Below are 17,420 nucleotides of genomic sequence, written 5' to 3'. Positions count from 1 at the left end.
CCGTGTGAAGATTATTTTTCCTGAATATAGAATATAGCCGATTCGTAAGTTAAAAATGCCTCATTTTTCCTAGTTTTTCTAATTAACCATCATTCCAGTCCCCATCCCCCAGATCGTCGAATCGGGAGAGTCACTATTTATAAGCTGATCTGGTCTGGTCCCTACTATGCCTGCCAACTTTCAGCGATCGCTATATTGATCACTTATCTAGTTTTGAATCTTCTTCATATAAAAATTGGGATGATCCTGCATTCAAACCTGAGACTTCTCGCGCTCTAATACAAAACGATACCCCTAGACCAGCAATCCACACTTAAAAAAATAAACATTGGTTTTATCGGCAAATGAAGCTCTTCTCAACTATTTCGTTTGCTCGTTCCCCCTACCCCCCCCCCCCAGGTGGTTGAATCGAGGAAGAGACTATTTCTGATTTAATTAAGTCTAACAACTTTCGGGAAGTGCCCGAATTAGCGAAACTGGAACCGACAAACAGACAGACAGACCGACAGATAGAAATTGCAATCACTATATGTCACTGGGTAAATACCTTTTCCATACAAACACGTCTTCTTGAACTTTGAAAGAAGTTGAAAATGACTTGGAAAATTCGTTTGTTCTCTAGCAATTTTGCGGCACAGGAACATTGTAGCATCTCATGGGTGTTGATGTGGGTGATTAACTAAATTTTTCGTAGTTAGAGCTTTGTTTCCTCCAGTTTATTATGGTATGCAATAATGGGTTGCCACTTTCCTTGACAAGCTTCTTCCATCCAAAGCTTCCAAATTCTGACCATCGCAATTTCCTTATAGAATGTTTTTCTTTCCTTTGTTTTTCAGACTAATATCTAAACATTTTTTCATAATCTCTCGGTGTAAAATTTAACAATATACAGCATCTTGTAAGAAAAAACCAACCCCTCCACATCTCCCCAACAATATTTTCGGAAAAAATGCTAAAGCCACCAGAGGATGTGTATCATCGCATACTATTGTGTTTGTATAATGACTTCCCTCGCCTCCCAGATCTGCTGCTTATGCCCATCCATACCATATCACTCTCTTTGTTCCCTATTATTTTTCTGAGATCTTCACGGAGTGAAACTAATTGTCCAGAGATTATATCATTCGCTTAATCGGTCCATGTTATTTCCTTTTATCACATTTATTGCTGTTTCTACTTAAAGATAAAAGTTTAAAATTCTATCGTTAAAATGACTTTTAAACTATATTTCCGTTTTAGGAACAAGAATAAATTTTAAGCGAGTAAAGATTAAAATTTGATGTATAGTAGCGAAAAAGCAGTCTAGTGGATAGCTTCTCTTTTCTAGTTTGTATCAAACAGTTCAGGGTAACGAACTCTAGTAAGGAGCAGCCCGGCTCAATAGTATCCGAAACTCTAAAAAACGGAATTTGAATGCTAATAGACACAAAAGAAAAATCAGATGTTAATGCTGATTTTAGATATATATGTTTCATCAAATGTGGTTTTACCCATCAAAAGTTACAAGCCTGAGAAAATTTACCTTATTTTTAAAAATATAAAAAAAGTCATATAACCTTAACGAAAATCACACCAATGCATTCAGCATAACGGAAAAACCGTCTATAGAAGTTTCAAGCTCCTCTCTACAAATATGTGGGATTTCTTATTTTTTGCCAGAAGACTGATCAGGGAAGCGTTTTTAATTGCTTTTTTTTCAACAGGGGGTGATTGTATGGACTCAGTGATGCTAGAATGTCGCAAGAGGGATAATTCTAAGGGAATATTAAGTGACCAAAATATTTGAGGGCACCTAGGACCCCTCCCATGCTCTTTTTCCCTCTAAAGGCATTGAATAAAAATTTTGATAGCCATTTTTTCAACATGGTCGAGAATCCTAATAACTATGTCTTTGGTGGTGACTTAGTTCCTCACAGTCCCCGGGGGAGTGGCTGCAAGTTACAAACTCTGACCAGTGTTTAAATATAGTAATGGTTATTGGGAATCTTACAGACGTTTTCAAGGGGATTTTTTGCTAGGAGGGGGTGAGGGGAGACGTTACATGGGAAGATCTTTCCATGGAGAAATCCATCATGGGGGAAGAGAATTTCCATGAAGGGGGTGCAGGATTCTCTAGGATTATTTAAAATAAACAAGAGCCTAGAGTATATTTGGCACTTGTGACGAGAGATCGGATCCGGTCCGGTTATGTCAATCATGCATCTAGAACTTGTGCTTATTCTCGAACTCGCCAAAGCACTAGAAATCCCTTAAACTCCCTCAAAGAAATCGGATCTGGACTGGTTATGTCAATAACGTAAATGGAACTTGTTTTATTTCCCCCATCAAGTTTCATCCAAATCACTATAAGCATTTTTCAAGATTTCCAGTTTTCAGGATTTCCGTTTCCCTCTCCATCCCCCATTGTTCCCGGATCCGATCCGAATTAAAAATGGAGCATTTGAGACTTGATATCTTTTTATATATCATGTTTCATTAAGATCTGATCATCCATTCGTGAGATGAACATACCCGAGTTTTCACGATCCGTACTAGTTTCGGATCTTCTTCATGTAAAAATTGGTATAGCCCAGTATTCAAACCATAAATCTTTTGAACTTTAAGCGAGAATCATACTGCCAGACCAGAAAGCCAAACTAACAATAGTCATTTGTTAGCAAAACCGGGACCGATAGACCGACAGAAATTGTGATCTCTATATGTCATGCGGTAAATACCAAGTACCAGAAAAACAATAAAAGACAAATATGAAAAGTTTTTTCAACTAAAAGTAAGGAGCAGCATTAAACAATCATTTGTTTTATCTGTGAATAAAATTCTTGTCAACTATATTGTTCACTCTCTCCTCCCCCTAAGATAGTCGAATTGGGGAAGCGATTATTTCTAATTTAGTCTGCTCTGATCCCTAATATGTTAGACACCTTTCATCGTCCTAAATCATCTTGAAGTGTTCGGACTAGCAAAACCAGGACTGACAAACAGACAGAAATTACGATCGCTATATATCATTTGGTAAATACCAAGTGCCGTAAAAACAATGAAAAATAAAATATGAAAGAAGTTTGTTCAACTAAAAGCAAAGAGCAGCATTAAAACTTAAAACCAACATAAATTATTACGCATATGAGGGGCTCATCTACTCCTAAATACCTTGCTCTTTACGCAAAAGTATTTTTAGTAATGTCAATTTTTTCTACGGCCTTTGTGATTCACGGGTCATTCTTAAGGAATCAGGACAAAATTTAAGCTTTACTGTAAAGAGCGAGGTATTAACGAGGGGCAAACCCCTTATATACGTAATAATAATATACCAACATAAAAGTTCGTTAATTAAGTCAATTTGTAAATTACTTATGTTTTTTTTTTACTAATAAGAACGTTTAAAAAATAGTTATAGAAAATTAAGTTTAAAAATATTTAAAAAATTATAAAAATTATAGAAAATTATGTTTAAAAATATTTAAACGTTAATAATTTATTATCAAAAAAATTAACATGCACATTTCGTTTTAATCATTCATATCCCGAGAGCCAAAATCCAAACATGCCAGGATTAAAACCTTCAAAAATTAAAAAAAAATTACGGAAATTAAGGAGCCACATTAAAAATTAAAACGAACAGAAATTACTCCGTATGTGACAGGGGATCTTCCCTCCTCAACGCTCCGCTTTTTACGCTAAAGTTTTTGGTGTTTTAAAAAATATACTTATGAAAAAGAGTCAAACTTTACGGTACAGAGAGGGGTGTTGAGGAGGGCACAATTCCTTTAATATACGGAATATTTTCTGTTCCTACCAAGTTTTAATAGGGCTCCTTTACTTTCAGTTTTAAAAAAATAATTTTTGTTAATTATTAGTAAAGACAGTGGGTGCAGTGAGGATGTTAAATTAGAATAGCCAAGGCCAAGAGTGCTTTTTCACAGTTGAAAAGGGTTTGGAAGAATAAGTAAATAAGTCTTCAAACTAGAGTCTGCTAGGTATTTTCCAAAGAAACTGCCTACGGACTCTTTCGGAAACCCGACTGTATCTCATACAGTATCATGTACAAAAAGTGTGCTACTTGTTTTTTTAAGGCTTTATTGAGAGTAAGATTGAGCCCGACACGTTCTACAGATAAAGGAAGACAGATCGCCAAAAACTGCATTTCTTTGGCTGACTGGGGATGGCCAAACAAAAAGCAGGTCGCCCTCAGTTGGGGCTAAAGGATGTCATAAGGAAAGATTTAAGGGAAGTGTAAAGTACATGGGAATTAAAAGAGGGGGGGCCTTCAATAGATTGGGATGGAGGAAGACCGTATGCTGCTGCCTTGGCCCCAGGTGGCTTGGTGCTGCAGTGAGTCGCTGTTAATAGTAGTAACACTTAGTTTCGTATCAGAGATACATATCATCATTAGAACTTTCATCATTAGAAAGCGTTTTTTCTTTTGTTTTTTTAAAAAAAGTAGAATTTTGTTTTCAAATATCAGTAAAGGGCATTCCCTAAAAATATTCTAGTGTACCCGCTTGGAAAATATTAAAATCATCTCAAAAGAAGTCTTACGGAATCATGTGACAGCTTTGGAAGTTTTCTGTGGTGCTTACTGATTTTATTGAAATCCTTGCGGACACGGGATGTACATGAATTATGTTGTACCTGCATTAACTAGACAGCATACTGATTAGCAATCAGTAAGAGATTATGGGTTTCCTTTGCCTGGAACTACCCTTTCGTTAGCTTTTCCAACTGTTGGCACAACTAAGGCCACCTATCAATTTTTAAAAAAATGGCTCCGGAAGCTCCCTTTGATGCTGGAAATTGTTTTAAGGACTCCTATGTCTTTAAGACTTTCAGCCAACGTCAAGACACTCAAAATGCCATTTTTGGTGCTAAACGTCCGTTGTATGAAAAATATACTGTTAGTAAAGCCGGGCATCCCACAAACATTCTCAAAGATAAAATCAATAGTATACTCCTGGGTATTCTTATGTATGTAACGATGCTTTGCACATCCCATCTGAAATATTCAGTGAGATAAACTTACATTTAGAATCTTGTTTTAATGAAAACTGACGTTGAAAACGCATAAAAGCTATTAGTTTGTGTTCATTTTTTTTTTAATTTTTATGACTCAGACAAACATTTCAGCGGTGGGGGATTAGAACCCCCTAACATCCTCTCTCTTCTTATTACGGCCAATATTGCTGATAATCATTTTTAGACAAATCAGAAATAAAAATTTACAGGTAGTCTAAGGACTTGCAGAAATTAGCAACATATTTATAAATTCACCGTACTATTGGCAAAAATAACAGGATTTCTAGGATTTATATTATGGTAGCTATTATATTATACCTATCAATATAGACTAATATTAAAGGATATTCCATGCATCAAATATTAGTATTAGTATCTATAGATAGCTCAAAATTAAGTTTGTTTCAAGTGTCAATATCAGTGTGGTTCAATCCATTAAGGAAACCTTGTTTTTAAAACTAGTATCACAAATGTTGCTTGATATTAGTAATAATTTAATGGAATAAAACGTTATTAGCTAAAAACTTAAAAACATTTCAGGCTATATATTCTAAATTCACGAGTATTTTAGAACTTTATCGTAATTGAACTATATGCTCAATGTCTTATCGTGTACTAGGGTATGGACTGTGTTTTTAAGTTCTTTTAACTATGTAATGAATAAAACTAGCTTTTAAAAATACTGTTTAGTGTTCCCTACCCTATATTTTTTTGGAACGAGAGGAGGGATATTTTTTACATTTCTATACTTTTTGTATAATTGTTTGAGGGGTATTGGGTTTTTTTTGGGCATGCTTTTCGGGTATATGTTTTACTATTTTCTTTTATTTTGAAGCATCAATAATCTATATTTCTAAGGATTTTCTGGTTGAACATACCATTGATATTCAACACCAATATGTTCCCAAGCAAAAAATATGGTTTTAACACGGGCTTCAAGGTAATACCGACACATTTTGTCTGCTAGCAGTTAAAATTGTGAATTTACTTTCTATTAAATTAGCCATCAATGCATATTTTGTATTATTGACATATTGTACCATTCCTTTTAAAAAGTATTGAATGCTGGTTAAAATGTTGCAAATATTTTATGTCGATTATTTGAAGCGCGTTGCATAAGGCTGGCGCCAATCTCGTGAGCTCGTGAAATCCACGTTTTTGGCCATTTTTCTTCATCAGAGCGTATCAGGTCCAAATGGCAAACTTTCTAAATTATTCAGATCCAGTTGCCAACATGATTGTTAGTTAGTTGGTTTGTTGGTTAGTTGGGTGTACTGGGGTTAGAATATTGGTTCCTTAGTCTATTTTGGCCGATTCTTTGAATAAATGAAGCGACAGGAATTGACATGCAAACAAGAAGAAGGGTTCTTCCAGCTTCGTTAGCTTTGTTACACCTTCGTTAGTTTTGTTGGTTATGTTAATTTGTTAACTTCGCTTTCTTAATGAACTTCTCTTTCTTGAAATAAAGTCCTTCACACTTCCACCATTTTTTTTTATTTTATTCTATTTTTAACAGAACAAACTTTGTCCAACCTTTGAAAATCAGACGCCTCACTCTAGTTATTTCTTCAATCATGATAAAGCAGCCGAGTCAGATAAACAGCAAAGTTTTAAATTTGAGCCTTCAGAGCAGCAAGCTAAAGAGACGCTCTTACAAAGAGTTCTGACTGAGCTAGAAGTAACAAAAGGTGAACTAATTAAGCTACAAATTCAAAGGTATAGATATTTATTTGCAATTATTATCTATGAGTAACTATGCATCAAAATTTGTGACTTTTTACGGAGATTTATGGTTTTAAACGGATTATCGCCTAAAAGTGGTTTGCCGACAATAACAATTGCTGTCGAAAATGAGTTACAAACGTTATCTTGTGTAAAAAAAAAATAGTTCGAATAGTTTAATTGAAATTGATGCAAACGTTTCTGACTGTCACCATTTTGCAGTTCTCCTTTGCCGAATCACTTATTCTTTAAATCAGTTTGGCTGAATCACAACCAGCCTTAAGTCTTAGCTGTAAGTCTTAATTACTCAATAAAATGCCATTGGAGACATAGTTTTACTTAAGTAAATAACTATAATTTACTCTAGTTACCGGGGATTTATCCAAACTCCCTTTCTGCTACATGTCACTACTTGCCCAGTAATTGACATTCTTATGATCAAGGGACAGGGGACCACAATCCAAAAAACAGCCCATTGTGTGTCTTGAAGCTCTATATCAAACAGTTCGTTTTAACAAGCAGTAAATAAGGAGCGGTGTGGCTCAATAGTAACCGAAAGTCTAAAAACGGAATTTTGACATCAATAAACATATTATAATGATTTAATTATTATGCTGATTCCAAAGATACAAGGTTCATGAAGTTTAGTTTTACTCATCAAAAGCTAAGAGCCTGAAAAAAGGTGCCTGATTTTTAAAAAAGGGAGAAACAAACACTACAATTTAAGGAATCGTAATGAAAATCAAGCGTATTCGAGGACTCCATTGTAAAATTTTTAAGCTCCCATGTCCAAAAATATGGAGTTTTGTATTTTTTATCAGTAAGATCACGAATGAATGTATGGTGTTTTTTTTTAATTTTTCCCCGTGGACGATCATATCGAGCCATTAATCCTAGAATACTGGGCGAATGCTCATTTGAACAGGAATAGAAATTTCTATTTCTCTTTTTAAGCAACCAAAAAGGTTGGAGGGCTAGTCCTCCTCTGATGTCAATTTTTTCCCAAAATCGTTTGATTAAAATTTGTTATATAGCCATTTTGCTAGGCTATAGAGCCTATCAGTAGAGAGAAACAAAAACTAAAACGACGCAAATATTTCACCTGTATGAAAATGAGGCATCTTTATCACAGAAGAAGCAAAGATGAATACTAAAATGAACTAAAAAGAATTAAAACCACCACCAATATTAATAAAATACAGATATTGCAACTGATACTCATAGGTAACAGAAGCTAATAGAGTTGGTTCAATCAGAACATCAAAGCAACTGGATAAAAAAGTATAAACATGGAAATGAAGTTAGTTATTTTGTTGCAAAACAATCCTTTCGTTTTTGTTGCGAAATAATCCTTTTGTTAGCTATCATTGAAGCAATTCTTCTTTTCCTGGTAAGTTAATTTCGTCCCAAGGTGATTCTTAAAAATCTTAATTCCCTTGTTAACTATCGGATCATTTTTCAAAAAAATATGATAAACTGGATCAGTATTTAAATTTCACGTATCCCTATTTATTGAACGGTTAGCAAACATATGTTTTTTTATTTTAATATTCTCTCTCGCTTACTGAGAAAAACTTCTATTATTAGAAATAGCCATGGCCTCATCAAATTGTGCAAAATTGTTAGGTTGAAAAAAGATATGTTCTGCCATAGCCGAAACAGGAGGCTTGCTCAATTGTAGAGGTTTTTTTTTCTATTGAGTTGCGATGCCACATAAATCCTTACAAAAAGTGCTGGTGAGTTCTACCGATATAAAACTTCCCAAAAGAAAAGCTGTTTACAGAAAGCCTTAACACAGAGCCATTATATACAGAAAGCCTTCGCACAATGATAGATATGTGAATATTTATTCGTGCCACCTTTTTTCATTGCCAATATAAAACTTCACATAAGAAAGCCTGTATACAGAAAGCCTTAATACAGAGCCATTATATACATAAGCTCTACGCACAGGCTTTCTTATATAAGACTTAATATAAGAAAGTCTCTACACAGAAAGCTCTAATGCAGTGCCATTATATACAAAAAGCATATGCACAATGATAGATGTGTGAATTTGGATTCGTCCCACCTTTTTTCGGTGAAACGATGGGTTGTGATTTCACTAGTGGAGAGAGCTTTCAGATTTTGTTCCCAGGAATCTATGGATTCAAAATTATTGTATTTAGAAGATATTTTAATTTGTAATAGTTACCCAGCTAAACTTGTAAATTAAAATAATAGAAAACATACGCAATAGAAATAATGGTAAAGGAATTAGAGTTTCACAGTCTTCAGAATTAAAGGTGTCAAAAAGTTTCATTTCTTTACCATATGTACCTGGTTTGGGAAGGAACCTGAAACGAATTGAACAGAAATATAACAAAAGTACATGTTTTCAGTCAGTGACATCATTCAGTAGTTTCCGTAATTCTGGGAAGGATCTAACTTTGGGAAATTTAGTAAGTGGGACGTTTAGGATTCATTGCTTTTGTGGGAAGTTTATATTGGTAAAGCCCACCAGTAATTTGTTGAAAGATTTATTGAGTATCGCAATTCAATAGAAAAAAAAAACTTTACAATTGATCAAGCCTTCTGAATCCTTTGTTTCGGCTTTGGCAGTACATATCTTTTTTCACCCTAACAATTGTCTACAATTTGATGACGCCACGGCTATTTCTAATGATAGAAGTTTTCTCAGTGGGCCAGAGAGACCATTTCAATAACAAAAACATATGTTTGCTAATCTTTCAATAAATAGGGATTCAGAAAATTTAAATATTGACCCAGTTTATAATATTCTTTTGAAAAATAAACTACTAGTTAGCAAGGGAATTAAGATTTTACAAAATCACCCGGGGACGAGATTGCCTACCAGACCAAGAAGAATTGCTTCAACGATAGCAAACAAAAGGATTATTTTGCAAAAAAAAATCAACTTCACTTTCATGTCTATACTTTTTTATCAGTTTCTTTGGTGTTCTCATTGAACCAAATTTATTAGTTTCTATGACCATTGAGGATCAGTTGCGATAATTGTATTTCTAGAATATTGGTGGTGGTTTTATTTTATTTGATTTTTTGGGCGAGAAAGACTATTTAAACACAAAAAAAAACATATGTTTTCTAATCATTCAATAAATAGGGATACAGAAAATTTACATACCAGATTACCTACCAGACCAAGAAGAATTGCTTCAATGATAGCTAACAAAAGTATTATTTCGCAACAAAAAAAAATTAATTCATTTTCGTGTTTATACTTATTTATCCAGTTGCTTTGGTGTTCTCATTGAACCAAATTTATTATTTTCTATGACCAATGAGGATCAGTTGCGATAATTTTATTTCAAGAATATTGGCGGTGGTTTTATTTTGTTTGATTTTTGGTTTATTTTAGTTTTTATCGTTGTTTCTTGTGAACTGAAGACGCCTCGTTTTCATACCCTCTTTACATAGTCTAGCACCCTGAACTCATAAAACCACTGAAAGGTCATCCAAAACTCCAAGTTTAGATTTCAACTGTGCCCTGAAAGTTTTTGTACATTCTTATCCTGGAGTCTACTAACATCATAACCTCCCAAGATGTAGCAATTCTTCCAAAATTTCAACTTGAATTAACCTTAGACACTACCAGATGGCGATCTTTACTTTTAAAATCAATAACAGCACTCTTATATGCTCTAGTATCTTGTATTGGTCCTTCAGTTTACTATAACCTAATCAATAAGGTTTGCTGTCTTACCATCAGGTGAATACCATGTCACCTTATGGGCCATTTTATGAACAAGCACCGTAGTGGCTATAACTGGATTGTCACACCTACAAAATTACAAAAGTTTGTAGCCATTTCTGTTTTCTTTTCCTACACCAAATTCACCTAGACTTGCCTACCATCTGTTCCTATTTCTACTGACTTGGACGTTAAAATCTCCTAGTAAAAACACCATAATTCTACCAGGGACTCTTTCTATTGGGGACGCTCTCTACAGGATCCTGTAAGTGTAAGTAAAATTTATCTGAGTCACTAGTTTCTCCGCCAGTCGGTACAACGGGGGCATATACTACTGTAAATGATACCCTGAACTTTTTAGTCATAAAGTGAGCAATTAGTGTTCTATTATAATATCGTCCCAGCCTAAGCAAGATTTACTTACTTGTACTTTTACTTGCGGCGGGAATCAGGTGTTTCTTCCTCGCCAGGTATCGATGATCTTAGAGACCTTCTTGGACCATATTTTTCGATCTCGTGACAGCTGCTCTGCAAAAGCGAGCCACTGTGTTGACTATCTGTGACCAAATTTTCTGAAACACCTAATTGGTTCAAGGTCTGAATTGACCAGGTTCCACCAGTTCTTCCTCTGTCCTCCTTGGCCTTTCTTCCAGTAGTTAATAGGCTCAATTAGGAGTATTTGGCAAGGCAGGTACTGTTGCGTTTTCCTTAATACATGGCCCAACCATTTCAAACAGCGTTCTTTAATAGTGAGCACAACACCTCTATGAATCTTGCACATTCGACGTATTTTCGCGTTGGAAATACGGTCACGTAGCTGTACTCTGAGAATTCTTTGCTGACAAATATGCTCAAACATCTTAAGTGTATTCTCTTGCTGTAGTTTTACCGACCATGTTTCGCACCCGTAAAGGACAACGGTGTGGACTAATGCCATGTAAACTCGAACTTTCTTTCGGACACTGATTTCTCGGCTATTCAATAAGGGTTTCCAAAGGGAGGCAAAGACTGTCTGCGCTTTCTGTATTCTCTGTTGGATAGCAGCGTCGGGACATCCGTCATTACAAAGCTGGGAGCCTAGGTATGTGAAAAGGTTAACTTTTTCCAGCTGAACTTGGTTGACAGTTAGTGGGAATGGTTCTGTGTCGTGGTTAATAGCCATGAATTTCATTTTCTCTGTGCTGACTTTCAAGCCGATCAGGTCTTCCCAGGCCACAACGCTGTCAAGCATGTTTTGGGCTTCTACAGGGTCTGAAAGGAGGCCAACATCATCCACATAATTGAGGTCAGTCAGTGAGAGATTTTGTTCAACCTGCGCTCCTGGATAAGACGCGCTCCTTCATCAGTTCATCAGTTCAATAAGACGATAGAGCATTTTCAAGCACCCAATCGATGCAATAATTGAACAGTGTCTGAGAGAAGACACACCCTTGTTTTACTCCGAACTCGACCAGAAATTCTTCGATTCTTTCACCATAGACTTAACTCGGCTCACTGACGCATCATAGTATGCCTTCATCAGTTCAACAAACTTCAACGGCATTTCGTCATTCTCTAGGATCTTCCAAAGTTTCTGGTGAGTGACAGAGTCGAAGGCGGCAATGAAGTCCAGGAACATCAGGATCAGGGGTATTTTGTGCCTTTCAAACTGCTGGATAGCAGCTTCTTTATTCATAATGAGCCCTACTCTCTGTCTATGTACCCCATCCTTCCTCCCTGAGTAAACAAATTCTATATCACCTAATTTCATGCCTCCTAGCCCCAAGATACGAGTTTCTAAAACTCCCAATAAGTCCAGTTCGAATCTTCTGAATTAGTCAGTGAAAACTTCGATAGGACGGTCAATTTTCGTTTATCGTCGTTACATACCAAGTTCTTATTTTCATATTCTTTAAATCATTGAAACTTTTTTCGCCTCTGGAAAAGCAATGATTCAGGCTACTAGGACTGGATGGGGATCAACATATCTGCTCAAGTCTACAACAAAGCGCTTAAGCCGGCTTAGAATCGGAAGGCAGGAAGTCCCTGGGATCTCAAGTATGAATGGAGGCTTTGTGCCATCCTGGGCCCACCTTGGTCACAACAGGGTTTTCAGCACTTGATGATGTTCTTCTATCAAAAAGTAGTGAAATCCTGCACAGATATTCCCAAGTTTATTACTTCCGACTCATTACATATTCATGCATACAAATAGTATGCTACTACGGGGAGGCAGCGTATAGTAGATAAATTAGCTAGGAATAACTAGGAAGAGGTTCTTCAGCCCTAAAATACCCGTCAAAGCTGATCAGGCCCAAAAAGAACTATACATTAATTACAATCCAGTACGAATGTTGTGTCGTTTATTAGGCTATAATTTCCTCAAGGGGCACCACCCCTCAATTGGGAATAGATTTGATTGCAAGGTCTTCAGTCTTGTAGGTACCCCAAAAGGGTTGAGGCAGCCCTTTGCAGAGGCAGTTATCAATAGATCTGGATCTTAATTGCTGCCACAGTTGTCCTCCTATAGAGGATCCTCCCAAGATGGTGTTCTGCGTAAACATGCAGTCCAACCCATTACTGGGAGAGAATTTGTAACTCATGGGGCGTGTGGACATGCCTTTGGGCCCTGTTGAGTGTATATTTGAAGGGCTTTCTTCCTCCTTTACCTGTATTTATTGCCTCCGGCGAGGTGGCCCTAGTTCCTATAAAGGACCTCCATGGACTAGGTTCCCCTTGGTCGGTGCCATCTATGATCATCTGTATAAACTATTAAAAAAAATCATTATACTGTCAAATGGCTATAAAAATGAATATTAGGGGATACCCTGAATTGCCTTTCCAAAACTATATAAAACAGTCCAATTTGCATCCTCTTAGAAATTAAACAACTAAGTTTTGGAAAGTATGTCACCAATTGGTGAATGAAATGGGAAAAGTTCATAAACATTTGCAAATTCATAGTTCGTTTGTGCCGAACTTGAAATAAATACAAATTAAATTGTAATTTTCACCAGGAACTTTATGTTTTCAATGCATTTCTCAAAAATTCCTGGGAATTGGCAATTGGGCCTGGGAAGATCGATATAACCAAAACGGTACTAATTATAACACAGAGAAGGGAGGGGGGCCATGATATTTAATTTATTTAATCACTCACTGAATAATGAATACCTCAGATTAATACTAATTAGTAACTTAATTAATTTTGCTACTAATACTATCAACTACCGGGATAGCTTCTATCTCCACTGACCTTGAGAGAAGTTATTCTCTGGAATATAATTGCCTCTTGGGGGTAGGGTTCACGCAGAATCATATCCATCTGTACGTGATGACAATATTTGGTCTAGTTCATAGAGTAATTCTGCTATAGTTTGATCCTTAAGAGTACAAAAACCTTTATAAATAAGTGACATAGAAACAGAATTGTTTTGTTGGATCTTTTGTATTAATTAAGTTTGAAAAAAAATTTTCTTAAGAAAAGTAAAGAGCAAAAATATGTCTTTAGCAACGTAAAAAGATTACAGACATAATAATGAACAATAAACTAAACGTTAAAAGAAACAACTGAATAAAAATAAAACCAAAATAAACTTATGGTTCACAGAAAATGAAATTAATATCCAACTCAAATTTAAAACAAACAAAAACTACTAGATAAATTAATAAGGAAGTCGTCTTTGTTGTATCCCAATTATAATAAACAAAAATGATATTATAAGACAGATATTAAAATTAAAAGAAAGAGACATTGGACTTATACGCGATTTAGAGAGGAATGGGTGAGTGGGGTTGCGGTGAACCCCCCTCACCCAGACTCACCTAGTCTGAACTAGCTTTTTGGTATCTTCAGTGTACACTAGTTTGTCAAGCAGGGTATCTTCTGTTCTTGCTCCATGCCCAGTAGTGTCAGGGAGAGAATGACATGCAAGAACAGGTTGAACAGAGGCTGGGATAGGATGCATTCCTAGAGGATTCCGGATGGGGGTCAAAAACCCGGATGGGGGGTCGGGATATGGGGTCAAAAACCTGTCAAAAATCAATGAACAGCTGATAGAGCTGTTTTTTAAATTCAGTCTAGCGTTCCGTCAGTTTTCACAACAGGAAAAACACTGCCACATCGGACAAAACATTTTTAAACTACGTCGCTATGGGATTGTGTCCAGCAGAACAAATATATTCGTCCTTGGATATTTTATTAAATAAAAAAAGCAAGTTTTTTTAAGTGAAAGTAAGGAGCAACATTAAAACCTAAAACGAACAAAAAGTGCTTCGTATATGAAAAGGGCTTTTTAAGTCTTAATGTTGTTCCTTACTTTCACTTAAAAAACGCGTTTTTTTATTTAATTTCAGGACTTTTTTGAATTAATGCATGTTTTGATCTTATCTCTCCCCTCATAAATAATTAAAACGAATTTTGCATATTAATTAATTGCAATTAATCGGAAGATTTTGAGTAAAAAGGAGCGAAGGAGGAGGCCTAGTTGCCCTCAAAGTTTTTAATTGCTTAAAAAGCAACTAGAGCTTTTAATTTTTTGCAAACGTTTTCGTTGGTAAAAAACATACGTAACTTACGAATTATCTTACGTAACAACCTTCTGTGATGATATGTTTTTATTACATATATGAGGGGATTCAACCCTTGTCGATACCTCGCTCTTTACACTAAAGCGTGGATTTTGTCCCAATTCCTTAGCCTAGTTTTGGCTAAGGCTAGCAGTTTTAATGCTGCTCCTTAGCCTACTTTTAGTAGAAAAAACTTTTCATATTTATTTTTCCATTGCTTTTTCAAATAAGGCTAGAAAATACTGCATCCCCTTCATTGAAATTCTCTTCCCCCATGAGAAGTATCTCCATTGAAATACCCTCCCACGCAACCCTCCTCCCTCAACTCTCCCCCCTAAACCAAAAAATCCCCCTGGAAACGCCTGTACACTTCCCTTTAGCTATTACTATATGTAAACACAGGTCAAAGTTTGTAACTTGTAGCCCCTTCCACTGGGACTCCGGGGGAGTAAATCGTCCCTAAAGACATAACTATTTTTTCGACTATGGTGAATAAAATGGCTATCTTAAAATTGTGATCCGATTACTTTTGGGACCAAATGAGCGTTGGAAGGGGCCTAGGTGCCCTCCAATTTTTTGAAGGGCACTATAACTTTTAATTGTCGTTAGAATAAGTCCTCTCACAACATTCTAGGACCACTCAATCAATACCCTCACCCCTGGGAAAAAAACAAAAAAAACAAATAAACAAGCATTCGTGATCTTTGTTCTGGCAAAAAATGCAAAATTCCACATTTTTGTAGATAGGAGATTGTAACTTCTACAATAAGGTTCTCTGATACGCTGAATCTGATGGTGTGATTGTCGTTAAGAGTGTATGACTTCTAGAGTGTGTTTCTCCCTATTTTCTAAAATGAGGAAAATCTTCTCAGGCTCGTAACTTTTGATGGGTATAACTGATCTTGATGAAACTTATATATTTAAAATCAGCATTAAAATGCAGTTCTTTTGATGTAAATATTGGTATCAAAATTCCATTTTTCAGAGTTTTGGTTACTATTGAGCCAGGTCGCTCCTTACTACAGTTCACTCCCACGAACTGTTTGTAAAGACAGTATTTTGTTGTCAGACTATTGATGTAGCGCATATGTAACATCTTAGGATGGGACTGGGGATCAAATTGAAACTTTTGTTGTTCGTAAGGGGTTCAATTGGAACCTGATGTATGACTTGGGGGGGGGGGGTGAAAAGAGAAAGAAGGAGAGAATAACGGAGGCGTAGTTCCAGTATCTTATTGTTTGGTGGCAAGAGAGGTCCTCGTCAGGAGGTTCAAAGGAGATGGCCTATATAATATTTTTTTCCCGAAATTATTGGAGACAACTGCCCCCCAAAACGACGCCACTGGGGACTGAAGATGTTTTGCATTTAATCTACCTGGATGTTTTCCCACTAGTAACCATTAAAAACTTATAATGTTATAAGTCTCACAACAGCTTCAAGAATAAATCGATCATAATCTTGAAGTAGCAAGATAAATTAAAAGACAATATGCGATTTCAGGTTGTCAAAACAGCTGATGTTCAAAATCTCAAGTGACTGGGAGGATAGAGTTGAAATTCTCATGATTTTTCTCTGGGAAGGGGGGGGGGAGTGAGCTTTGAATTTGGTCTTTTCTTAGATGGAGTTAGTTAGAGGGAAGGGTTAAAGGATTTTGCCTCCAAGCCTTATGAAACTCTTAGCACTATCAAGTATGTAGAATTAAAACCTATTCCGATGAATTGTCATGTAAACTGAAAAACACTGTATACCTGAGATATCAAAATAACTTATCGGCATCATTACTTCTTAACGAAAAGTTCAGCCAAGACTGTCTGATAAAAGCTAACATTTTGCAAGCTGCAGAGAAGGCAAATATCGCAATAAGAAATCCTTCCAATTTTTAATAAATACAGTTAGTGAAATGAATGAACTTTTTTATCTTGCAAAATGTTAGCTTTTATCAGACAGTCTTGGCTGAACTTTTCGTTAAGAAGTAATGATGCCAAGGCTATTTTTAAAAAAATGTATTTATAACTGAGAATTTTTATTGTAAGTGTTTTATTGTTTTTTATTTTTTCTTTGCTGAAGACGGCCCTTAGATATAGGGCCGAAATATTCAAATAGGTTTTGTTGATTCACTGTCTTGGGGAAAAAAGTCCTCATTATTCTCGCTTTTGTTGTTATATTATGGAAAGGCAGTGTGGTCTTCGTCATTATTAACTTATCTGCATTATCTGAGGCGTGGTTGGAGGGATTGAGTTGGAACTTTCAGGTGGTAATCGTGAGCCAAATTGATGTTGAATTTTAAATTAGGCTGTTTTAAATTGAAAATAAAGGTAAAGGTAAAGGATACGGCATTAGACTTTACAGTCCGTACCGGCGGTGCTGATCTCCGTTTCTTGGGCCTTAAGCCAGGAAGTGCAATGGGGGGTTGGGGGACAGCCAG

At 36.0% G+C, this 17,420-nt stretch overlaps 1 protein-coding gene across 3 annotated transcripts in view; it reads left to right on the top strand.

The window, feature by feature from the left end:
• LOC136030151 (eukaryotic translation initiation factor 4 gamma 3-like) overlaps nt 1-17,420 on the top strand; it is a 119,685-nt gene that overhangs the window by 24,113 nt on the left and 78,152 nt on the right. For 2 of the 3 annotated variants that reach the window (XM_065708855.1, XM_065708854.1), the window contains exon 3: nt 6,530-6,729. The exons of the other annotated variant lie outside the window; for it this stretch is intronic. In XM_065708855.1, coding sequence (XP_065564927.1) covers nt 6,530-6,729 — 200 coding nt within the window. The remainder of the gene's footprint in view (nt 1-6,529; nt 6,730-17,420) is intronic. 3 annotated transcript variants of the gene reach the window in all.

The sequence above is a fragment of the Artemia franciscana genome, chromosome 8 (genome assembly GCF_032884065.1).
Source record: "Artemia franciscana chromosome 8, ASM3288406v1, whole genome shotgun sequence".
Classification (NCBI taxonomy): Eukaryota; Metazoa; Arthropoda; class Branchiopoda; order Anostraca; family Artemiidae; genus Artemia; species Artemia franciscana.
Note: the sequence above shows the minus strand (reverse complement) of the source record. Positions and strands in the feature narration are given on the sequence as shown.